This window comes from Pocillopora damicornis, chromosome 3 (assembly GCF_964200805.1).
Source record: "Pocillopora damicornis chromosome 3, jaPocDami1.2, whole genome shotgun sequence".
Taxonomy (NCBI): Eukaryota; Metazoa; Cnidaria; class Anthozoa; order Scleractinia; family Pocilloporidae; genus Pocillopora; species Pocillopora damicornis.
The window spans coordinates 27,518,013-27,543,834 of NC_142672.1; the positions used below are offsets into that span (position 1 = coordinate 27,518,013).

At 36.1% G+C, this 25,822-nt stretch overlaps 2 protein-coding genes across 2 annotated transcripts in view; both read right to left on the reverse strand.

Annotated features, from left to right (window-relative positions):
- The window catches only part of LOC149049137 (uncharacterized), a 43,105-nt gene extending 17,838 nt beyond the window's left edge, over positions 1-25,267 (reverse strand). The window contains exon 1 of the mRNA XM_089199994.1: positions 25,097-25,267. The gene's annotated coding sequence lies outside the window, so the exon portion shown is untranslated. The remainder of the gene's footprint in view (positions 1-25,096) is intronic.
- On the reverse strand, positions 1,686-25,194 carry LOC113682710 (uncharacterized). Its single transcript, XM_089199996.1, has 15 exons — positions 25,097-25,194; positions 21,992-22,030; positions 20,624-20,672; positions 19,224-20,234; positions 16,237-16,241; positions 15,296-15,486; positions 12,128-12,390; positions 11,330-11,597; positions 10,590-10,697; positions 9,568-9,773; positions 7,735-7,804; positions 6,871-6,960; positions 5,968-6,057; positions 4,994-5,269; positions 1,686-4,583 (listed from the first exon to the last, which is right to left on the reverse strand). Exons 3-15 carry the CDS (start codon positions 20,639-20,641, stop codon positions 1,798-1,800), a joined length of 5,382 nt encoding a protein of 1,793 aa, XP_089056122.1. The 5' UTR covers positions 20,642-20,672; positions 21,992-22,030; positions 25,097-25,194; the 3' UTR covers positions 1,686-1,797.
- Positions 25,268-25,822: the final 555 nt, after the last annotated feature.

The following is a 25,822-nucleotide window of genomic DNA, read 5'->3' on the forward strand; positions in this document are numbered from 1 at the left end:
CCATAATTGTTTCTTTTTGTTTCAGCAGTGATTATTGGAGTTTTGCTGACACTTTTCATAGCAATTGCTGAATTGTATTTCATGGCTAGGGTGGAGATTTGATTGAGATGAAAATTAGTTTTCAATTAAAAATAAAATAATTTTATGCTATAAACGATGAAAATGTAATAAACATCTAATATGAAATGAAAATGGTAGTTGCACTTGTGTGCTTAAAGTGATGTTGCACTGAATACTTTTTCCTACATATTTTGTTGTAGCACAAATTTTTTATTAAGAATAGCGATATTATTTTCATGGCTGAATTACTGAAGAACATCTGTTTTTGTTTTCTTAAGAACAACAGCAACAGAAATTTGGTAAGGAAATTGTTACCCCAAGAAACTCTGATAGAGTCCTCTGGTGAGCTTTTTGCTAGGCAACAGATGCAGTCAGGCATAAATAAATTCTAGGTAGTGGGTGGGAGGTCAGTATTGGAAGAAACAGTAACCAAGGTCTTGAGTTTGGGCAGAAAAACCTTGAGCTTTAAATAACTTTTTTGACTGTGATTAAAAGCTAGACCCGTTATGAGCCTGAGATTAAAGCCAATCAGATTTCAAGGTCTGGCCTGCTGAGACCCTTCAGAATAACAAAAACAGCTTTAGAAAGGACAAATTATCTTGTTATACTTCCCTACCCCGACACAGCACCTCAGTTTCTTTACAAGCTTACCTCTTATTAATTACAAGCACTCTTTGTGTGCATCCAGTCAACAGACAAATTTTTTAGTTGGGGGAGGGTTGCCTATAGACGAACCATTCATCTTTAGCCAACAAAGAAGGGGGATGGAGGCATGCATAGCAGGACAAGTTTTATTTTAATAAAAGTAGCAGGACTAAAGCCCTTCCCTCTGTGTGGTCCCTAATGATGACTAAAATATGAAGTACACAATGGACATTATGCCAATTTGAGGAACTATACTACTTTTGACCATAAACTGTCTGAAATCAATATCTATCAATTTTGGACTTTTACTAGAATGAAACGAAATGCCTTTTTTTGTTTAGTTTTTTTTTTTACGTAAATTTTAAGAGAAAACATCCTGTGGTGGCCTATTCGCAAATCATGCACTTTGTTGAAGCTCGTGGTCTAGAGCGCTGTTTTCCAAGCCCGATCACGTAACTGCATGCTACGATCGCATTGAAAATTGCTTTTTCAAATATAAAACCTGTTGTTTACATTTTTACCTTCTATCATTTTGAAAGCAAAGTGAAGTTTGGCTTATCTTGGGCAGTCTCAAATTAATTTCAACTTGACAAGCCATTTCGTAGTAACGTAAGGGAAAAAGTAGTAAAGATATGGTAATGATTAAGCAGAAGTTGAAAAACCGTCGTTCAAATGAGTCCTCGTAGAGGAAATCATTCTCTTCGTTTTTTGTGCTTTGCAAAGACTCTTGCTCTGCGTGCTCAACATTACGCGCTCCCCTCACGTACCAAAAAGAAAATAATAGTTGGACATGCAGGCTGATCCTAATTTCTATTAATGTTTTAATCACCTCTTAAAAGTTTTCAATACACTCAAACCTTTGTACGTGAAAATTTAAACTTTAAAGTTCTTGATTCTAACCTGAAAATAAAATTTAACCTCGAGTCATCCAACAAGTAAACTAGTGACAATTTCCATCGCTTGTTGTTATTAAGTGACATTCTGTGACGTTAGGTAATGTACGAAGCAGCTAGAGTGACGTGACATTTAGGACAATCATTCCTTCTGTCTGTGCAAATGTCTGTGTCCTTCACTTAGTGAATGAATTTGGCGTTACCAGTAAATAACCTCAACCTTAGGCAGTGCTCGTTTCACCATGGAGTGTACCCCGGGCCAAAAACCCAGTGGATTTTCATGTAGGAACAACTCCGTCAGATTAGGTATGAATTTCAAATTCTCCAAAAGATCACGCAAGTCCCGTTCATTCAAATTTAAATGCGTAAGAGATAGTGTTTCCAAGCTGGGGAAAAACCGGCAACCTCCTGCGCTAAAATTGGAGAATTTAAACAATTGTAAAACCAGAGGTATTGTGTCAAATTCTGTAGGTGGTGCCTCAATCTCGTTTGTGTCTCTTTCCGGCCCAAATATCAAGAGCTCAAGTGGGGACGTAATTTCAGGAAGTGACCGACCAAGGGTGGCCAAGCGTGCCCCAATCTTGTCTGTGTCTCTTTCCGGCCCAGATAACGAGAGCTCACGTAGGGACGACATTTCAGAAAGTGACCGACCAAGGGTGGCGGCTGAGGCTGGAGTGAGTATTATGCTACGGAGTGCCAGTGTATGAAGAGCCTTGTGCGTGATACTAGAAAAAAGTTTGGTTACTGCTTCAGCACAGCAGTCACTAAAGTCCAGGTCAAGGCTGATGAGGTTGTTAATCTGTGGTAACAAACCAGAAAGTTCCATTGCGTCTTCTGACGTCAATGGGTACCGGCTGTCATCACCGACGTCTATGAAATCACCAAGTTCCACCTGACACGTACGGGAGTTTGGTAAATATTCAAGAAGTTCACACGTTTTCCAATTTACGTGCGTAAATGAAATTTTTTTTAAATTCTTACAATCTCTAAAAATGGTAACAAGACATTTCACTGTTTCTTGGTAGAGAGGTGCAGAAATGTCAAGTGAACTTAGAAATTTCAAAAAGAATTCCTTAGTTGACGAACTAGTTGAGTGAGATGGAGTAGAAGTCACAAAAGTGTGATTAAATACTTCAATATGGTCATTACACGTCAGGTGCAAATGAGTGATGTAAAAAAACGCCTGGCCGTTATGGTAATGAAGAACGCAAGTGAAATCACACTGCTGAATCCAAACACACCTGACAGCGCGAAACTTTCTTATAAATTCCCCAATTTCCCCTGAATTCCCAGTCATCCTGAAGGGAACGTGTAAACAATCGAGAAACCCGATAGACTCGTATAATTCTTTTATGTTAGGAGATAGTAAATTGTATTTTCTATACCAAACCACACCATTAAGAGTAATTCCATTTAAATTTCTCCGTTCGGGTAAAATTTTACGGAACGATCCTTCCTCAACAAAGATGATCCCATCAGTGCAATTGAGATAATGTCTTAGAACTTCAGTTTTGGATTTAACTTCATTAAAGGAATTATTAACTAAGACAATAAAACTCCGTTGCTTCCATGTAACGTCACACAGTGGCTCGTCTGTCCCATCAGGTATGGTTTTTGACAAATCCAGTTCTGGATCAGAAATTCTAACCGATTTGAAATGTTCAAAAACTTTCACTGCTCCATCATCAGACAAACCGCAAACAAATTGAAAAACATTTTCTAAGGATCTACAGTCGTCCAAAGTTCGGGTGTGGTCATTAATTTCAACGAGATTTCCTTTAGGGACACATCTGTAGGTAATATACCACGCTGCTAAGAATTCTTGTATGCTCTTGTGAATAAACGATACCATGCCTGCTGGTCGAAGATTTTCTGAGTACTCACTGAGTTGAAGTAAGCCTATAATCCGACTTTCTTCGCAAATCCGGATGGCATGGGACAGTTGATCATACTCGAATACATGATCGTCCTTTATAAGACATTCTAACGCCACCTTTCCAATTTCAGCCAAAATCTCTTTGAAATCTTCAACTTTGCGAAAGTTAGCAGGAGAACATTTCGCTTCATTATGATCCAAAACGAACTGGACGATTGCAACGTACAATTTTGTCTTGGAGTCAGGAAAGCTCTGTGCTTCTCCTTTTTTCCACAAAGTGCAAAAAAACAGGAGAAGTAGCGGAACTCTCGCCAAATCTCTCAGGTCTTCTTGCTCCCTAAGATGATCCAATAACGCTTCTGCCTGTGTTTCGTCCCCAAGTAATCTGACTGCATAGTCCGATCTGTCCGCCTCACTGAAACCAGTGATCTCAGCATACACGTCCTTGAATTCTTTCAGCTTGTCAGCTTTGGAGATTCGAGTTGTTATCAACACACAACAGTTCCTCAGTTGATTTCCTCTGAATATCTCAAAGATTTCAGAGTTGGTTCCATAGTGATACTCGTCGTAACCATCAAAAACTAGGAGAACTTTGTCTTGGTTCTGGGTGATGTAACGCAACAGGCCGTCCCTCGTGGCTGTGTCCTCATTGGCAAAAATATGGGAGGCACTTATGATATCTCTGAAGCTTTTGTGGTTAGATACTTTCTTGAGATCAATAATAACAGCAAGCTCGAACTTCTTTAAGATAGCTCTCTGTTCATCTGCCAACCTGTTTTCGTCAAGTTCAGCCCAGTCCAAAGCCAGTTTCTTCACAAACGTGCTCTTCCCAATCCCAGTCTCCCCTTGCACGAGTATCCTGTTTGAAGGCAATCCGTTCTTGTTTTCAGCGAGCATATCAGTGTAGTGATTCAGTCCAGCTCGTGATGACCCAGCTGGGGTTTGTTCCTCTTTCACCCAGGACAGTCGAGTGTAGATCTCGTGAATATTCACGGCACATGTTTTGGACCACACAGAGGTTGGCACCGTGGCGTTTCTTTTGTAATGCTCTGCAAGTTTACGCCGGCAGACTTTCACATCAAAATGATTTCTTGGTACGTCTGGTATGTCTGTTTCAAGAAGACAAAATTCCGATAAAAAACAATCATTAAAATGATGAATGTTTACTCATGATACATTTCGACGGCATGTACAATTTAAGACTAACTGTCAATAGCTGGGTCTCAGGCTTAAGGTATGACGTCAGAACTGTTAATGGACAGTTGAACAACCTATCACCATACCCCCAGACCCACCCACCATTTGTTCACTAATAATAAAATATTTAAACTGGGATAAATTTTAATGTCTGCATGCGTCCACTTAACGGAGTTGTCCTTTTACAGCAGGTTTGCTTTACAGTAAATATGGGGTAACGAAACCAAAACTTTGGTCAGCGTCTGCTTAGTACAAAATTCACTGTCAAGGAATAAATCAATGCAATTATTTCTAATAAATCAATGTTGTTGAAAATAATTACCATGATTGTAACAAATTTGTTCTGCTAAGTCTTTGCGCTGTACAAGTTTATGTTGTAATGCAGCATTCAAAATTTGATACGTTGCTTTACAACCATTCTCCTGTTTCCAGTGCATTAACATGTGGTATCCTCTCTCACTCAACGCCTCGTTTCTTTGTTTTATATCCTGTAGTTTTGGCTCCTTGACCTCCAAGCGACGCCCAAGCTTCATCCACTTTTCAGCAATTTCGTTGCCTAATTCTTCCAATTCCTCATTTGTTGGTGTGCCTTGTTTTACTAAAGAAAGGAATAAATTCTGTTACTGGGGTCTTGTCAACGAGATAAGCAGATCGCATCTTAGGAAACAAACATTTCCCACCTAGTTCAATTGCGCCAATCAGTGCTCAGGACCACCACAAGCAAAGATGACAAATAATTTAGAAATCCAATCATATTGGTCAGATTTAAGTAACTGACCCCAGTAATAAGTGACAGCCATAGACAATAAGATAACCTAACACATGACTTAAGCCAGGAACATATTTGAGATACTTCAATGTAGCATCATCTGTGCTACTCACCAAAGGTTTTATGTTTGGAGAATTAATTAAATCATGTATCCTAAGCCCTGTGCTGCTACCATAACACCAGTGAAAAAGAATAATACCACAGTATGATATATAAGCATGATACTGTATATAAACATACACCCACATGCACACACCACCCATAATCCTCTACTTGACTGCTCTGTAAAACAACTACACAGAGCAACATGCATCACAAAGAACATCAGGGTTAACTTTTATCTACATGAACTTCACAATGACAAATTGCCATCTAACTTAGTTTTCTATAAACACTTATCATCTCCTAAAAATTAAATCTCTTTCACAAAATTTCTGATAATCTTCAATCTCCTATTCAGCAACATTATAATTAAAAATTTATATAGTTTTAGGATTCAATCATAGCCAATATGTTTAACAATCAACCTGCTAAGTTCCCAGATGCAACTTGGGGTTGTTTAGGATCCTGGTTACTGCAGCCAGGGGACATTCTCCTTTTTCTCCTTTTTCCTTTTTCTAGTATGAAAAAGAGGATTTCATTTGTTAAATAATTTTACTTACACCTTGGAACACAGCAAACTATAAGATCTGATATATAGAGGGGGAAAATGGGATACAACTATGTTGCAGAGTAGACTAATCTATCAATTTTCTGTCTTCAAATTACCTTTAGTTAGTTAACATATTTTTTGCATCTGGCTTCTAATTTGGTGGAAAATATCAGCTTGCAAAGTACATGGCTGTTGCACAGTTCAATTCAGAGGAAAATAGGGGCAACATTTTAAAGTTGCCAGTTTTAACAAATTCAGTGAAAGTGCAACAAAAGATAGTAGACTTAATCAACTACAACAAAAGCAAAAAAGGCAGAATAACACCATTTCATGTAAGAAAATACAGGCAATACAATTATTAAATCAAATGGAACATTCAAACCAGAGATAAACAAAGATTTAAGGTAATAATCAGATCAAACAGTTAGCTGTTAAAAGCCATAAAAATATTCTGAGGGGGAGAAGAATGCCAATAGGTAATAATGAAAGCATGAATGTTACGCAGTGAACCAATCAGATTTAAGAATTTTAAAAGTGCAATGTTATGGTTAATCATGAGTGCATTTAATTTCTTCATCTTCATCAACTTCACATTGACAAATTACCATGTAACTTAGTTTTCTATAACCAGGCTCTTCTCATCTCCTAAAATTAAATCTCATACACAAAATTTCTGATGTTCTTCAAACTTCTGTTCAACAGCATTATAATTTAAAAAATATAATTATAGAATCAGGATTCAATCGTTCAATCATAGCCAACATGTCTAACAACAAACCTGCTAAGTCCCCAGATGCAACTTGGGGTTGTTTAGGATCCTGGTTACTGCAGCCAGGAGACATTTTCCTCTTCCTCTTTGTTCCTTTTTCTGTGAAAAAGAGGATTTCATCTGTAAAATAATTTCACTAACACCTTGGGACACAGTAAACTATAGGAAGATCTGATATATAGAGAGGGAAAATGGGATACAACTATGCTGCAGAGTACACTTATCTATAAATTTTCTCTCTTCAAATTACTAAATAGTTAACATTATGATATTTTTTGCATCTGGCTTCTAATTTGGTGGAAAATATCAGCTTGCAAAAATACCAGCTTGCAAAAATACATGGCTGTTGCACAGCTTAATTTAGAGGAAAATAGGGGCAACATTTTGAAGTTGCCAGTATTGACAAATTCAGTGAAAGTGCAACAAAAGATAGTAGACTTGATCAATTACAACAAAAGTAAAAGCAAAAAGGCAGAATAACACCACTTCATGTTAGAAAACAACAGGCAATACAATTAATAAATAAAAAGGAACATTCAAACCAGAGATAAACAAAGATTTAAGATAATAATCAGATCAAACAGTTAGCTGTTAAAAGCCATAAAATATTCTGAGGGGGAGAAGAATGCCACTAGGTAATAATGAAAGCATGAATGTAATGCAGTGATCCAATCAGATTTGAGAATTTTAAAAGTGCAATTACAAAAGGTTAATCACGAGGTATTTCTTCATGGTCAGGATGTGAAATGCAATACTAAATTCATGAGATGTTATTCTGGAGTATTGTGTCATAAAATACACTGGTGTAAGCATGGTTATAAGTTAACAGTTTCAGGCATTGTCTCCACATCCTCATATTTAGGAGCAACTCACCTGCTGACATTGAAACACTGCTTGAGTCAGTTTGTACTGCACATAATGGCAAAGATCTTGAATAAGAAGCCTAGAAACAAAAGAAACAGATGCACTGTCAAAAGAACCCATTTTACTTGAACCTGGTTAACTCAAACCCCCACCAACTTCAACAATTAAGATGCAATTTCCCTTGGATTTAACTCTAGTTTTCTAGTCATTTACCATTAGCTGACTTAAACTCACTTGACTCCACCTTGATGTAAACAAAAACTAATTTGACTTTCCCTTTCCTCAAATTCACCCTAATAACTCAAACTTTAAGAAAAAATGTTGGTTGATTATAATGTCGAATTGTCAGAACATAGCTGAACATGATGACATTCATGAAATTGAAATACATATAACTTAAATAAACAAGACTTGTAAAAAAGCTCTTATAAAACGGTCTAAATGTATGAAAATGACTGTTGATTGTGCAGGAAAGGAAAAAACATGATTTTTTAAATTAATTATTAACAGGACACAAACCACCTTTAACTTCTACTGATTTTTTGTTTCCCTTGGGAGTTTGAGTTAGTGGTGTTGCACTGTACATCAACATCACAGAATAATTCAAATGTGTGCAAAGATATTTTAAAGTTGCATTCCATTTATTCATTTCAAATTCCTCTTCCCTTAAGTGCACTGTCTCAAGAGCTAGGTCTATCAAAGCTATTGATAACTGATTGCCAGTGAACTCAATTGGCTCCATAAGCCAGTCATGTAAGTGATTTAATTCTGATAAGCATGCAATGCCAAGGAAGCATGAATTATAAAACAGATAAATAAGTAAATACTACCCAGTAAATACTAATGGGGAATGTAATTAGAGGAGAACTCTGAAAAGGAAAAGAAATAACCACACGAAAACTGCCAAAAGACAAGCAGAAATGAAAACCACAATCAAACTCAGAAGAAGATCAAACCAAGACCAAACTGAAGGCAAATGTGGAAAATAACTAACAAGTTTAAAGAAAGAAAGGAAGTTATTCAAAGAGCAAATAAATAAGAGGAAACAAAGAGTAAATAAACTACTGTGGTTTTTCACTGAACTTCATGGAAGAAGTGCTTTGGATTTGTCTCAGACTCAGATTAAAAACAGCCAGAGTGTAAGGTGGGATGTTGTTAAAATTACTCATTCTGTAAACCTACTGAGAAGACATTTAATGTTAAAAACCTTACCCATGCTACTTGGCATCAAGTGGTTTTGTACCTAAGATCATTTCTCACCAAAATTCAGTGGATTTGTACCCAGTTTGAGTTGGTTTGTAACCAAACTACAGGTTGATTTGTACCCATCCCAATAAACATTCATTTGAAATAGCTCACATGCAAGTGTGTGAACAGATATCACTTGTTGTGTACAACAAGTTAGTGGAGTCAAGCAAGTAAGATAAAAACAAAATTCTGTTGTGAATAATATTATTGACTAGCACAAGATAAGTGTGATATCTTTAATAGAACAGTGTGTTGTTTATTTTTGCAACTATTTTAACAATAACAACTAGTGTAAGTGTGATTTTTTCTCTCTTTGGTGGTTGCATGTCAAAAATGGATGCCACATATACAAAACTAATTTAATGCAGGTAACATTGCTATTTAGGAGAAACCCACCTTACTTTAAACATATGTAACAATGGAAAACACACCCTATTAGTATGGGTATGGAACAACTCAACTGACTTGATATGAATCGACCTAGGTGGGTACAAAATGATTGGATATGAAATGACTGCGCATGGGTACAAAATGACTACTAACCTGCTAGATTATTTGACGTCAAAATACAACATGCAAGAGTAAAATTCTCACCTCATTTGCAGGTAAAGAAGCTGCAGACCCTCTGGGCATTGAGTATGTTGGTTGTGCTGGAGTACTTGGTGCTTGTGATGATGGAAAAGCTGACGTTGCTGGTACATTCAAAGGTCTGAATATTGCAGTTGAAGAGTTGGCAGTTGACTCCCCTGCTGTCTGATTCTCTCTCCTATAGTCCATAGCTAGCTGTGGAGGTCTGTTCACTATACCATGCCCAAAATAGGAATCATTTTTCTAGTACTAATGACTAAAGAAAAAACTAAAAGAAATATTTCCTAAAACGGGCAGCATATATATGTGTTCCTGTGGAAGCAAACAAGTGTTCTTTTCCAAATTGTAAGCAAAAATGTTCAGCTGAGTGCTTTCAGATACAAGACTCAGCCATAACAACTTAATGCCAAAAATTTAAACGTTTTACACTTGTTGCAACATTATTGTACTTTTTTGTTTGCTTAGCTTTCTTTCCAAGCACTACATTTGTGCACAGTAATTATTACATATTTCAACTATTGTAACTACAGTACTTATTTCAAATATTGTTTTTGTTTTAAACTTATTACATATTTGCATGCAACATGTAACAACAAAGTCAAGGGTTCAACACATTAAACTAATGATGGCATGAGTCATGCTGAAACATCTCTAAAAACTTTCCTCGTGAATCTGAGTTTTACTATATGTTCAAATTGTTATCGTGAAGCTACAGAAGAGTTAATTCTAATTTTGAAGTTAAGTAATGCAATTTAGAAATCAAGCAATTCATCTACCATTGTGTAACTGTCTATGAAAATTTTTCAACAAAAATGGTCTAGTGGTCAAAACCGGATATGCCAATAGGGTAGACTTGATGTCTCATTTAACTGAACAGAAAGATAAATCTCCACAGAGGGGAAAACAAGGAAATTGTCTCCAAAAATGCCTGTAAAGAACCAACCAATATTAACACTTTTGCTTTCATGAGCTACAAATGATAGAAGGAATTTGGATTGGATTATTCACCTCATACCCTCACAATTTACCTTCACAGTAGTCATGATTAGTCAACTCTTTGCTGAGTTGCTTGTGAGGTTGATCTGTACTGACAGGTGCTGGTCTCTTATCCCTCCCTGGTATAGTTGCCCTAATTTCTGAAAAACATACATGCACCAAAATAAATTAACGACGATTGCCAACAGCATGCAGTGGCAAGTAGATCATGCTTGATTGTCTTAGTAGTAGTGAAGGAACCACATATATCATTAGAATATACTGAATTTCTCATGTAAAATAAGTTCTCATAGACTTAATAAATTAAAAATTTGATATTGGTAAAATCAAGTAAGATCTTCATGTCATAACTTTTCAAATCAGATTCTGCCTCTAGTTCCCTTCTCTTACTTGACATAACTCTTTGTTTGAAGAAAAAAGTTGTTACGAAAGATGAATGCTGCTATTGTAATCTACATTCATAAAAAGAAAGGATCAGAGAAGAAAGAAAAAGTTCTCTAGTCAGAGTAAATATCACAAGACCAGTGAAATGGATCAACAAAACAAACAGTACATGTACAAGTTAGAGAGGTCTGTTCACATCACAGATAAATCAAAACAGTCAGTTCTGCAAGCTTTTATGAAATGATAATTCATATATACATGTACAGCTTGTAGCTGTATAGGAGTTAAACACACTTGGAGAATGCACTCAGTTATAGTATTTAAAATATCTTGTTTGCAAATTTCATAGATAGGCCAATTTTTAAATGTGTTATGTTCTGATCTATACCTTGCAAGGGCTGAAGGCTGATGTAGTGTACTTCATGGACATGTCCCAGCACAAGATGCTTGCTTTGGTCAAATGGACAATCTGGCTTGATAATTACCTCACCATGGCCTGGAAGACTACTAATCACATGAATGGCTATTTGATAACAGTTTGCTGCAGCCCAGAGAATCACATGATCACCCCAAGTGCCATCTTGTTCCATGTCTGTTAAGTAACTACCCCATGTTGTGTGTCTATCAACAAAGTGAAACAGATCTGTTCCATCCACCTTTAGGAGAAAGTCCAACAAGATAACATGTAATATTAATAGCAATATAGTTACTTGTAATGATTCAGTATGGTAATATTTTCATATAATAGGTATTACCTTCAAAAGTATTCACAGATGAATACAAGACTCTTTAGTAACTAGGCTCAATAGTCCTTAATAGTACTCCCTGTATACATTGGATTGAGTAATTTTTACAACTAACATCATGATATATAATCTTTAAAATTCTAATAGCAAAAAAGGATTAATCTAAATGAATGATTATAAACAAATTCATCAGCATTATACTTGCCACAGTTGTTCTAAAAAAACATAGCAATAAGTTAAAACAAAAAAGAAGGACATTGTTATGAAACAAAGACAAGTTGTCCTTTCTAATTGTGTCAACTTCATGTATCATACATGTACACTGAAGACCTTGAAGATGTTCTAATAATAATTGCTCACATTTAACTTGAATGTGGAGCAGAAGATACATTTGTAGTATCTGTCCTAGACATTACATGTACTTTACCAAATATACTCACCTGTTTTGGGTGCTCTCTTAGATACTGAACTAAGGACCGCCTCAATTCAAAATGATGGATCTTTACTCCTTTGACAGTCTCCAGTTGCTCTGACAAGGCATAGAACATACAATTCCCTGACCCTTGATTGTCAAAAATTTTATAGCCCTTTTCTGAAGCAATCTTCTCTAAGTCTGAGAGTGGGTCTGTGTTGCTGCTGATCTTATATCTACTGGCATTCTGTTGCCACTGTTGAAGGTTACGGATGACTTGTTCATTCCCATCTAAAAGAAAAGCAACTTAATGATCATTACTTTATTCTTATACATGTACATGACAGGTTGCTGACAAAATCATGGCATATGGTGCAAGAGTAAAACAGAAAGAACTACACAGGTTGAGAACTGAGTATTTGGGAACAGAGGGAACGACAGTTTTCAAAGCTTAAGATGTTTTTCAAGAACTTGTTGCAAAATGATTGTGTGACAACAAAGGTATACTGAGTAAGGTCAACTACAAGAGGATTTTAATGAAGGGGGCAAGTTTCTAAAGCAACTTTGGTGCTGCATTGAAAGAAGAGTATAACAGGGTAATTAAGTATTATCAACTGAGTTGATAATGTAAAATGGCCTCTGTAAAGGCTTTTAAAGCTGACATTTTGTACAGGTTTCCCTGTTTTGAGCATCATTCACACAAGACTTGGCATGGAACTCTGACCCTGTTATACTTATCCTTCCTTTTTTTCCTTATAATCTAAAAAAGGTCAATCTAAATTAAGACACCAACCGGTTTACGGTCAACTCGCCGACGGACCAACTCGCTGACACCAACTCGCCGACGTATAAAATCGAGTAGAGACGTCGGCGAGTTGGTCGTCAATCTGATACAACTTATTAGAAGCTAAACATACAGAAAATTAAACGATATTTAGTAAAAAAACATTGGACATTGGTGAACATCAAACCGAAGCTTAAATATCGGTGAACATTGGTGAACATCACCAATGACTATAACAGCTTAAGACGCGAACGAGTTATTGTGCGACAACAACACCGTAAAGACTCATCATGTCAATCGCTCAGATTTTTTAACGAAAACTCTCTAGACGAGATCTTAAGTAAAAAGCATTTCTTTTTATTTGCAACAAAGTTTATAAGGATCTTAAGGCGAATAAAGCGAAGTAAACATCACCAACGACTCTAACAGCTTAAGACGCGAACGAGTTATTGTGTGACAACAACACCGTAAAGATTCATCATGACAATCGGTCAGATTTTAAAGGAAACTTGGCTTTCTAGTCAAGATCTTTAGTAAAAAGCAATTCTTTTTATTTGCAACGAAGTTTATAAGGATCTCAAGGCGAATAAAGTAAAGTAAATATCACCAATAACTCTAACAGCTTCAAATACGAATGAGTTATTGTATGACAACAACACTGTAAAGACTCATCATTACAATTGGTCAGATTTTTTAACGAAAACTTGGCTTTCTAGACAAGATCTTTGGTAAAAAGTATTTCTTTTTATTTGCAACAAAGTTTATAAGGATCTTAAGGCGAATAAAGCGAAGTAAACCTCACCAACGACTCTAACAGCTTCAGACGCGAACGAGTTATTGTGTGACAACAACACCGTAAAGACTCATCATGTCAATCGCTCAGTTTTTTTTTAACGAAAACTTGGCTTTCTAGACAAGATCTTTCGTAAAAAGCGTTTCTTTTTATTTGCAACAAAGTTTATAAGGATCTTAAGGCGAATAAAGCGAAGTAAACCTCACCAACGACTCTAACAGCTTCAGACGCGAACGAGTTGTGTGACAACAACACCGTAAAAACTCATCATGTCAATCGCTCAGTTTTTTTCACGAAAACTTGGCTTTCTAGACAAGATCTTTAGTAAAAAGCGTTTCTTTTTATTTGCAACAAAGTTTATAAGGATCGTAAGGCGAATAAAGCTAAGTAAACCTCACCAATGACTCTAACAGCTTCAGACGCGAACGAGTTATTGTGTGACAACCAAAGCAACCACGCGGAACCACGTTTTTTTTTTTAACTTTAAAGAAAGATTTATTCATGATCGAGAACGTTTGATTTACGATAAAAACGATAAAATTCCATTTATTATAAAGATCAGATGAACATGTGAAAGTAATGTATATCATGCAATTACTCTGCTCTTGTAGGTCCGTTTAATCTCGACATCGATTTCAATAATTGGGCCGCTGTTCTTTCACCATTTTCATATTTCTCCCATAATCCAAACACCTTACTCTGTAATTGCCTAATAAAAAGAAATACTTTTTACTAAAGATCTTGTCTAGAAAGCCAAGTTTTCGTTAAAAAAACTGAGTGATTGACATGCTGAGTCTTAACGGTGTTGTTGTCACACAATAACTCGTTCGCGTCTGAAGCTGTTAGAGTCGTTGGTGAGGTTTACTTCGCTTTATTCGCCTTAAGATCCTTATAAACTTTGTTGCAAAAAAAAATAACTGCATTTTACTTAAGATCTCGTCTAGAAAGCCAAGTTTTCGTTAAAAAATCTGAGCGATTGACAAGATGAGTCTTTACGGTGTTGTTGTCGCACAATAACTCGTTCCTTATAGTCATTGGTGATGTTCACCAATGTTCACCGATGTTTAAGCTTCTGTTTGATGTTCACCAATGTTCGCCAGTGTTTTTTTACTAAATATCGTTTACTTCTCTGTATGTTTAACTTCTAATAAGTTGTATTGGATTGACGACCAACTCGCCGACGTCTCTACTCGATTTTATACGTCGGCGAGTTGGCGTCGGCGAGTTGGTCCGTCGGCGAGTTGACTGGTTACCCACCAACCAAGTTGACCATGCTTGTTCAACATTCAACAGTTGCTGCTTTACATGTATGTCTTGAGTAAAATAACTACAGAACAGAAAGTATTTCCCATGCAATTGCACTTTACCAAGTACATATTTCAAAACTCTGAAACACTGTTCCTTAATAACCTTGTAGGTAAGATTATTACATAACAATTAAGTTCACCTTTCCTGAGTATTTACTATTTTAAACTATTTGTTTGATTCAGGTTTATAAAAAATTCTGGTAACCAAAGGTCCAAGCTGACCCAAGGCTGATTCAACTTTTTACCAGTATACCTGGTTTATCAGGTATTAGACAAGTCAAGGCTGTAACATTTAAATTAAAGTAAATTTACCAAAGACAAGGTTCCTCATCTTTATCACAAGACTCTTACAAGGCTCCTCCCAGCTATACTTCTTCAAGTACTCTTCACGTAGCAATCTTGACTCTGAAAGTCGCACTTCTCTCTCTTTCTGACGGACACACTTGATTTCTTTGGCCCAGTCTTTAGAATCTTCAGAGTAAACAACACTCTGAGAGCCTACCCTTGCGAAATGGCTTTTGGAATTCCTAGGAATTCCTAGGATTTTCCTAGGAATTCCTAGGAATTTATTCCTAGGAATTCCTAGGAATTCCTAGGAATTCCTAGGAATAAAGGTGTGAATTTTCACGGTAAATTCGGACTGGGAATTCCTAGGAATTCCTAGGAATTCCCAACCATAACAACTCTGGTTCTAAAAACCTAGAAATTCCCAGAAATTCCCAGAAATTCCCAAAAATTCCCAGAAATTCCAAGTTTATAGCCAACAGGACTTGGAATTCCTAGGAATTCCTAGGAATTCCTAGGAATTCCAACTCAGAGAACCAATGACTTTCCCTGAAAAGCTGTATATCTAAAAAATTCCTAGGAATCTCTGGGAATTTCTGGGAATTTCTGGGAATTTTTGGGAATTTTTAGGAATGTTTCAGAATTACTGGGAATTTTAAGCAAAAATTTGAGGCTAATGATATAAAATAAATACTTTAAATTAAAAAAACCCAGCTAAAATTCAAGTATTCAATGACATTTATTTAGAAGCTTAATTTAAGGCTTACATGTAAACTATTTTTGATTAATTATTAACATCAATGTGTGGTAATATTAGGATGGAATTTGATTTATTTTTCTTTTCTTGAAAACTTCATACGGATTAATCCTCAATTACAGCTATTCATATAAAATAGTTCTAATCAATCATTAAATTTGGTTTGACACAAATTGTGAATAAAATCTGTTGATTCTTTTCCATAAAATACAATATCTTAAGTTATATTTGAAAACCAAGCACTCTTGGGAGTGAAGGGGCTAATTACAGTCAAATAAAATTGATTTTTTGATTAAAATCTTGTTGTAACCGTAACAATAAATTAGAATGAAGTTATCCTAAACTGCAAACTTAGCTGCTGTTTGTACTGTTTGTATTTTTTTTCCTGGGCTCACAATGAGTTGGCCTTGAATGAGGTTGTCAACAAGAACCTTGACCATTTTGTATCTGGATTCCTTGACATCTGAATTTGAAAAAAAATAATATATTAAAATATGTATGTTTAAAGCTCAGACCAGGCTTTTAAGATGGCTATGAGGAAAAGGGCATTCATTGGATTCTCAAATTTAGAAATCTCTGTTATATTGAGTGACTTTCATATTGGAGTTAGTACATCTCTCTCATGGATTTTACTAAAAAAAGGGCTGAATACATTATTTTGTTTTTACCAAGGAGGGCTTCTTTATGTACTAAGGTTTGTTTAATAACAGTTCCTATTTTGAATCTTGAATGTTCCCAAACGTGACTAGAGGAATCTTGAAACCTTACTGATAGGTTTATTTCATTGTAAAGCATAATAAGCTTAAGAAACTGCGGCATGCAAGTGACCGATTCGATTCTCAGAATTATTCTAGTTTCAGTTGCGCCGAGCGTTATGTAAGCTTAATTCAACCCGCTACATCTATTCTTTTATAAGATTTTGATCACGTAACGAATATCGCAATTTTTACTCACCTCAAACTTTCAAAATCGTAGCTTTACAGACGGCCATTCGACCCTTGTTTGTACCAGTCAATATGTCAACTGTTGTCCCTTCTTTTAACTCCACGGCGCCAACGACTTTCTTTTCTTTTACAACACTCACGCTATTCTCGTTTTCCCATTGAACCACAATAAAAGCTATCTTTAGAAATGTTATATTAAGCAAAACAGTTGAGAAAAGCGATCAACCGATCGATGAAAAGTACATTCAAAGATGAGCGCCAAATGGAGTCTTCTTTGTTTCCGATCACGGGCATGATCACGTGGATCTTTTTAGGACTTGTCATTGGCTAGCAGAGAGAATCCGCTGGCTTGCCGATTGCAGTGTTAGGAGAAGTGCCCAACTTTATTCTGACTTCTCCGACCGGTTCTCTGCTTCTAAAAAATGGATAGCTTGGTGATATAAATAAAGATGTGAGCTCACTCTATGTAGAAATAATCGACAAGAATCGATCGTATTACAAATGCTCAATTTGTGGCCGAAAGTTGTCGAAGAAACAAAGACTCGAAACTCACTTGAGTTGTGTTAATGGCAAAGGTGAGAAATAACACAAGCCAATCACAGTTTTGAATGCGACTACAAATCGTCTTTTACCCTCATATTTATAAAAGAAGGATACCACATTCGGAAGTATAAGAGATACATAGATGATCCCAGTGTACCAGTACCTAAATCTACAAAGCTTGACCGTAGAAAGCGTTGAGCAACACGTTCCAACACCGCCATCTCGATTCCTCAGTCAGTCGTTTCCACTGAACTTAAAGCAGTATTGACAACAGAGTAGAGTGCGTCTTACAAAGGAGAAACATTTGTACAAGAGACAGAAGTAGCTATATGCGATTACAGAGGTGCGTTGGAACTCTGGTCCACAAATAGTTATGCACTGCCCGAAGTATAAAACAATTTTGTTGATAGCTGACAGACAGAGAAGAACAACAAGTAAACTTAAGAGCTGTTATTATTGAAGTGTGACTAGCACTTTTCATTTTTATATAAAGAAGGACTTGTAATTTGCACCAAAAATAAAAAGATGTAATGTTTTTTGGGAGATCCAGTGATTGGGACATTTAAGAAATTAAGTTATGAAAGGAAACTTAGTTGGTATTTCTCACTACTAACAAGTCTTGTTGACAAATATTTTCAGATCAGAGTTTCAAATAAAGTAAATTGAAGACGTCATATAAAAGGTGTTTTTCCTCAAAGGGAACATTGACTACCTCTGTCTTGTCTGCATGCCAAATGTTTGCAAAGTGTGTGGATGATCCACAAGTATTGGAACTCTTACAAAAATGTTTTGTAAGAATAAAAACAGCAAAACAAATTACAGCAATTAGTCATGAAAATAGAGCAAAAAACTGAAAAAAAAAAAAAGGAGCAACAACAATCATGAAAAAAGAAAGATTAATTAGGTGTTGAATTTGTTTGTCTAAGGCATGAAATTTCTACTAAAAGTATTGTCAACAAAAAGTCTCTGACAGCGTTGGAGGCAACTAAGTTTGACTGTTCCAAGGTTTTCTAACAAAGGCAACCAGTAATGTAGGTTAGGGAAGTAAGATAACAATGTAATTATTGTTAATTATTGTGGAAGTTGGCAATTTCTAGTTAACATAACTGACAGCTGGTTCATGAGAAAATCCATATTAATGTAAAGATTTACTAAAACTTAGTTTGAGTAATAAATTTCATGATCTTTAGGTTATAAACATGTACATGTATGTATATCTCTTGGTAAGTTTTGTATAGCATACCTTTTATTGAGCCAAAGTTTTAAGCCTCTGAAATTACTCTTTTTCTTAAAACCTTCACATTCAAGGTATTTCTTAGAATTTATGTGGACCTCAGGGTATTAAAATTGCCTCAAATTCAATTCCCAGAAATTCCCAAGAGTTCCACACTTCATAAATTATAGGTAGTTTGTAAAGCTGAGAATTCCTAGGAATTCCTAGGGATTCCAAGTCCTCTCAAAACTGAAGTCTTCCTTTCCCAGAAATTCCCAGTAATTCCAAGCTTTTTAAATCAGAGCTAATTTCCATAGTTGGGAATTTTTGAGAATTCCTAGGAATTCCTAGGAATTCCTAGGAATTCCTAGGAATTCCCAGAAATTCCCAGAAAACTGGGAATTCAGTTTGCAAGGATCATTTGCATAATTGGGAATTTTTGAGAATTCCTAGGAATTCCCAGAAAACTGGGAATTCAGTTCGCAAGGGTAATGGCACTTTCCTCAGAGCTTCTCCAAGTCCTGAATTACCACTGACAAGTACAGGCAGACCAGCAGATAATGCCTCCAGAGCTGATATTCCAAAGCCTTCTGTTCTGGATGGCATTATTGCAAGATCCACTTCACAGAATAAGTTTGCCAGCACTTCTCTGCTATCATCAAAGCTGCAAATGATAAGCTGATTACGTTTAATGCCATGATGGACGAACTTTTTCGCCACAATATCTCCTTTTCCTCCGGTTGTGCAGACAAATTTGAGTTTGTAGGATTCATCTTTCAACTCAGCAATTGCTTTGGCAGCTATATCGTACCCTTTGACATTGAAATCTTCACAGCTGTCACCACTTCCAATTACCAGAATACAGAATGTTCTTCTCTCTTCTGTGGCTTGCTTTACTTCCAAAAATTCAGAGAAAATGCTTGGAGTAAGGTCAAAAATATTTTCCTGTTGTTTAACTGGATAAAGGTGACGCCTGTAAGTTTCTGCCAGCTTGGGTCCAATAGTGATAACTTGATCAGCCATTTTACAGAGTTGGATTTCTGTTTTTTGCATTTTTTCACCTTCTGAAATGATTTTGAACATTCCATCTTCTTCAGGAGCAGAATGAACAACTTGGATCCACTTGCAATGACTGTAAATTGGATTTCTCTTGATGAGTACAACTGGTCGGCCAAGGTGAACTCCATGACCAATGACACAGTCCATTGTATGGTTTCTTGGAGGAGATGACAGGCAAAGAACTGGCTCTACACCAGGAACTCCACCTGCTTCAATGAGCTTCACATTGTGACCTTTAGCACTGCTCCTGTCCTCTCTGCTGCAATTTGGAAGCAAGACACTAACATCTACACTGGGGTGTTTAGCTAACTGGATGGCCAGCTCTCGGTTGATAGTTGACAAGTCCCCATCAGTTGATGATCTCCACTCACTACTTAGCAAAGTGACTTTCAGTGTCCTACTTTCCTGGTCTTCCTGTGACGTAGAGGCTACACTAGGAATGGTGGAATCCTATAACAACAAAACAAGAATGGTATTGACAATAAGCTGTAAAACAATAATAAATCACAATCATAATGGATGTCCACTCAATATGTCAAGTCAATTCTTTTGTAAACTTGCATTTGAGTTTTATCCTATGCCAAAGAGTCAGATACATGTAGATTGAGACAAAGTTAAAACAGGAAAATGTCAAGTTGCTTCAGAAATCTACACTGATAACAACCATTACAGTTACAGGGAAAGTGAAATTATCCTTTAAGGGTCTTCCTCTTCAACTCACTTTGAAATTGGTACGTGTAGTTTCATTGCAGACTAGGTGAAAAAATAAGAGGATAAATGAATGTTTTTGTCAAAATCAAAGTTTGGTATTTGTAACAGATTTAGATTCCTCTTACTACCTTTTGTAGCCTTGACATCACAGGAAGCTTTTAATTTTGAAAAATTATGCTGGAAAAAAACAATACAAAATGTGAGTTTACTGAGTCTCTTTAATAAGCTTTCTATTTCCTCTTAGAGTGTTGTCAAGACCACTTAACCCTTTAACCCCTAAGACCCAATTTTTAATTCTTGTCTCTAGCTGCTATACATTTCCTTGTGAATTAGTTTGGAGAATTTGCTGTTGGATGAAGACAACAACTTCAACCTGATAAGTTGGAGAATTCTCATGAACTTTTTGCTGTATAATGTATGGATATAATAAGGAGAAGTTACATGTTAATCACTTCTGGGAGTTAAAGGGTTAAGGCAGAAGCAGAGGCTAACTTGACCTTTTTGGGAAGCCTTCATTTTATCATATATTTGAGATCATCATTTAAGTTGCCAATTTGTAAAATGTGACAATTGGAAAATGGCCCACTTTCAAAATTAGAAATTTTGTTTCCAAGGACAAATCTTGCAGCAAATAGAGATAAGATCCTGTTCTAATGGTGTTTGCTGTTCATGGGGTATTTCCTTTAGATGACATTTCTGACGCATCCATTTCCTAAGTAATAATGTGATAACGAAAAACAAAGCACTAACTGATCATGGATTGAACTCAAGAAAGAGCTCTACAGTAGCTGACTACTTACACTTTCCAAGCAATGAAAACACAAATATATTTTTTTACCCTTTTATTCTACTAATTTTGATATTTCCCATTTTTTGAATGCATTGCAACCATAAGCAAGCGAACAACCACACATTTTATTTTGTCACACCATGTTAGATTGAAAGTTGCTAATTCCCACACCACGTCATATTTTTGTGGTTCCTGGTGGCAAGGAACATTTACAGCATAGTATACCATGGTCCATGAAATCTTCCAAATGAGAAGGTATGGGATTGTAAAATTGTCAAAATTGAATATTACTCAGCAAACTGCTCTGAAAATCTTTATCTCCATCATCTTTGTGCATGTGCCAAACCATTTTGAGTAGTACTAAAAATTGGCTTGGATTTAGAGGAGTTGTTTCTCCAAAATGGCCTTTTAAACACACCCCCTGATTTAATGAAATTTCACAAATTCCAAGGCACTGAGCAAAATAAAAGTTTTTTCCCAGATATGTGTAAACAAATCATATATCCTATGTGACAATTTCAGGTCATTCCTGCAAATCTGTCAGTAAATTTTGCATTAATGATTTGAGACAAAATTTACTGAATTTAGTGTTTGGTACCACCTTAATTTGGTATTGAAAATGTACCTTATAGTAGGCACTGTACAATGAATCATTTCCTCTCAAATACAGACAATCAAGAACAATTTTAATGAAATCAGAACATACCAATAGCAAGTTATCTGACCACCTCCTTCTTCATACATCCTAAACAGATAGAGAAAATAAAAGAATGAATGTTTAAATACATCACCTATTCTGCATTTGGAAAGGCATTTTATAAAAGTCAGAGATTGACTAAGGATCTTGTCTAGAAAACCAAGTTTTCTTTCAAAAATCTGAGAGATTGACATGACGAGTCTTTACGGTGTTGTTGTCACACAACTCATTCGCGTCTACAGCCAATTTTGTTCATTAGTGATGTTTACTTTGCTTTATTCGCCTTGAGATCCTTATAAACTTTGTTGCAAATAAAAAGAATTGGTTTTTAATAAAGATCTTGTCTAGAAAGCCAAGTTTTCTTTAAAAAATCTGAGCAATTAACATGATGAGTCTTTAAGGTGTTGTTGTCCCACAATATAACTTGTTCGCGTCTTAAGCTGTTATAGTCATTGGTGATGTTCACCAATGTTCACCAATGTTTATGCTTCTGTTTGATGTTCACCAATGTTCACCAGTGCTTTTTTACTAAATATCGTTTATTTTTCTGTATGTTTAGCTTCTAATAAGTTGTATTGGATTTAGGACCAACTCGCCGACGTTTCTACTCGATTTTAGATGTTGGCAAGTTGGCGTCGGCGAGTTGGACCATCAGTGAGTTGACTGGATACCTTTATTGTAGTTTAAAAGTTTTTCAAGTCAAACATTCCCCTCTGCTGATAGTTTTCAGATATTCATCTATACTCTTGGGCTGAGAATGACACTGTGAGAGGTAAGTGTCTCCTCATCCTCAACATTCTAACAAGAATCCATTGCTTCAGTTCAGAATGTTTTGGATGGATCAAGGAAAACCAGTATAATTATAACCCCATGTTGTTTGTTGGAAAATGTATTGTTTATTGTTTGTAATGTATTAAGAAAAATTTTTCTTAAAAAAATATATGTCAGCCTTTTTCTCAGTTTTTAAAACCTAACTGACTTAATACATGCAAGAAGTATCCTTAATATAAATAACTGTGAGTTAATACAGGTGTATGTATTGTGCCAGTGAGTTATTTATGACTCATAAATGTAGGCTAAAAAAAAGGCAAACAGCTTTGCAAGTGGTGTTTTTCTTCAAGTCCAAACCTTGAAAGTATGGCACAACCTTGATCTGTTTAAGGGCATGTTTGCAAAATTAACCATAGTCTTGAAAAGATAATAAATGGTTGCCACAATCATATTATTCTAAAATTCACTCATTTTTCCCTGAATTTTGCTTGAAAAATAGTAAAAATTTTCATGACTAAGTGTCAATTAGCAATTTCATTTGAGTGCTGAACTCTGAACCTTCCCTCACAGCTGTCCTCTCCACCTTTAAAATTTGTACCTTTAGCATGTTACATACAATGTATATATGAACTGATAGTTCCTCAGAGTAACATGGAAAAGGATCAATTTTCTTGAAAACACAACATCAGCTTATTATGCAAATTTATTCACCAATATTATACACTTACCAATCTAGTACCTTTCATGTCCATGAAAGGTACCAGCTTTGGGGTAGCAGTAAAGTGTCAGTGAGGCATCCGTGACATATCAGTGGAGTATACTGACATTTTTTGTTCAATATCAGACAACTGTCGACTGATTATTGAATGACTGTCAACTGACTATCAAACGACTATCGAGGGACTATCAACTGATATGACCACTGCCATATCGACCATTATATTGACCTGACACTACCTACAATACACATGATCCAGAGAACCAATTTGTATAAATTTGTTTTAAAAAAACGAATTTTAAGTTTCTTTACCAGCCTAATAATATACGGATGCAAAAATTTCAGCAAGCTCATACACCGAGAACACATCAACAAATCTCAAACAGTGCAGAAAGTTGAAACTGAGTGCAGAAAGTTAAAGTGGTGTAACAACAAATCTTAATTAAATTGACCAACTAAAAAGTTGCACTAGCACATTGAAACCAAGCAGCAGATAGGTTAAGAGAAAGTAACAACATTAAAATTCAGAGGTCAGAGGAGAATTCTTGGAACAAAAACATCTCACAAAGCACAAAAAACAACTGGCTAAAAGTTTGGTAGTCTTGGCATTTCAAAGATGGCACCAAAGTTAAATAGAAAAGAAAGAACCATGGACCCTGAACAAAATTCTCAGGGATTTTTATGCAACAGATTGTTAGAAAGACAGGGAGGATTACAAGCCTGAGCCACTGTGCAATGCTTACAGCTATTGACTGTACATAACAGAGAAAGAGTAAAAATGTTCAATTACATTACTTTTGACAGAGTTTAAAAGCTGGAAGCAAGTTCTTGAAGGAAAGTGCAACTACTTGACAAGACAAAGGCAGGTGGCAGAACCAGTGAGCCATGACCTGACATAGAAATGACTAAAGAGGAAAAATGTTTGCATGTATATCATCAACTAGTAATCCCATGATTTCTCTTGAGCAATTTTGGATAAATTCGCAATGGTAACTTTTTCAAAGACTGAGAATTATTATTAAGTCTTTGTTTGGTTATTGTGTGTGAGTGTAGACAGAAAGTACATGTATGTGCGAAATAATGTGATAGAACATTCCAGAATATTTTGGAATGTGCTTAGTCGTCATGTTTATGTTGATTTGAAAGACTATTCAAGACTATATATACTCATCATATCTTTACAGACTTTACATCTGGTGTTTGCATCAAACGGTTGATGTCATTTCTCGAATAATAAAAAATAAAGCTGAAACGACAGAAACGAGCACCGTGCTGATCAGTTGGTCTTCTGAATTAAGGCTGATGTTGTTCTGCACTGATTGTAGGAACCGATTTTAATTTCTGTTATAAACAAAGCTACTTCATAAAATTTTGAATCCAACAAGGCAAGAGCTGAGTCTTATGGAAACAATCCAGACTCGCTGCGGGGAAACTCAAGCCGTTTCAGCACAAGTAAAGGCATGGGAAATATATTTGACGAAATCAAAACATAGCTAGCATTTGGCCCATTGCGGAAGTGATTTGTTTGCTTCAGTGATCTCGCGCATTACTGTGGATAAAATTTAGCATTAACCCTCTGAAAGAGAAAATCTTTATAACTTAGCCTTGTGTATGTGTCCACATACCTTGAAACTTTGCAAAACTAGTCGTGCACAGCTCTACAAGTCCAAGTCCAAGGTTCCTCAAGTATAACATTAACCAGACAGGAATTCAGCTATGATGCAACAACAATCAACACCCGTTGAGCATGCTGTCTAGTCCCAGCTTCTACTTGATCAAGTTTGTCCGTCTCTGCCCAGTCTAGTTAAATTATTCACAACCCAAGCTCATTTCTATTCTGTTTCTAACCAGGGCATGTCAGTGATGCTGGTGGATTTTTCTTTCTTTTTTCATTAGAAAATAAAAACAAACAGCACAAATTTGGATGGAAGCAGTTCAGTTTGGGTGGAGAAGGAGGGGTTTAAGAAGGGATGAGAGGGGGGAGGGGAGAGGGGGGAGGGAGCTGAAGACCTGGCGTTTCCAATTCCTCCATAAGTACTTAAAAACCCAGGATTTTTAAACGATTTAGGCATGCGAGAAATAATCTAAATCGCTGTGCAGTGAATGATTCAATACAAACAAGACAAACCAGATCAGTAAGGGCGCAACAAAGATGGGGAGGAAGTATACTAACATTTCTTTTAAATTTATTTTAATGTATCTGCACCCCCACTCTCTTAATCCCCGTCACGCTTACTCCACGCTCCTGACTCCACCCCTCCTTGGGCGTTCTGATCTATTCAACAATTTACCACTACGCCTTTCCCGATTGTGCTCGTAAAATACTGGAAACATTTACTAAAAGCTTTATT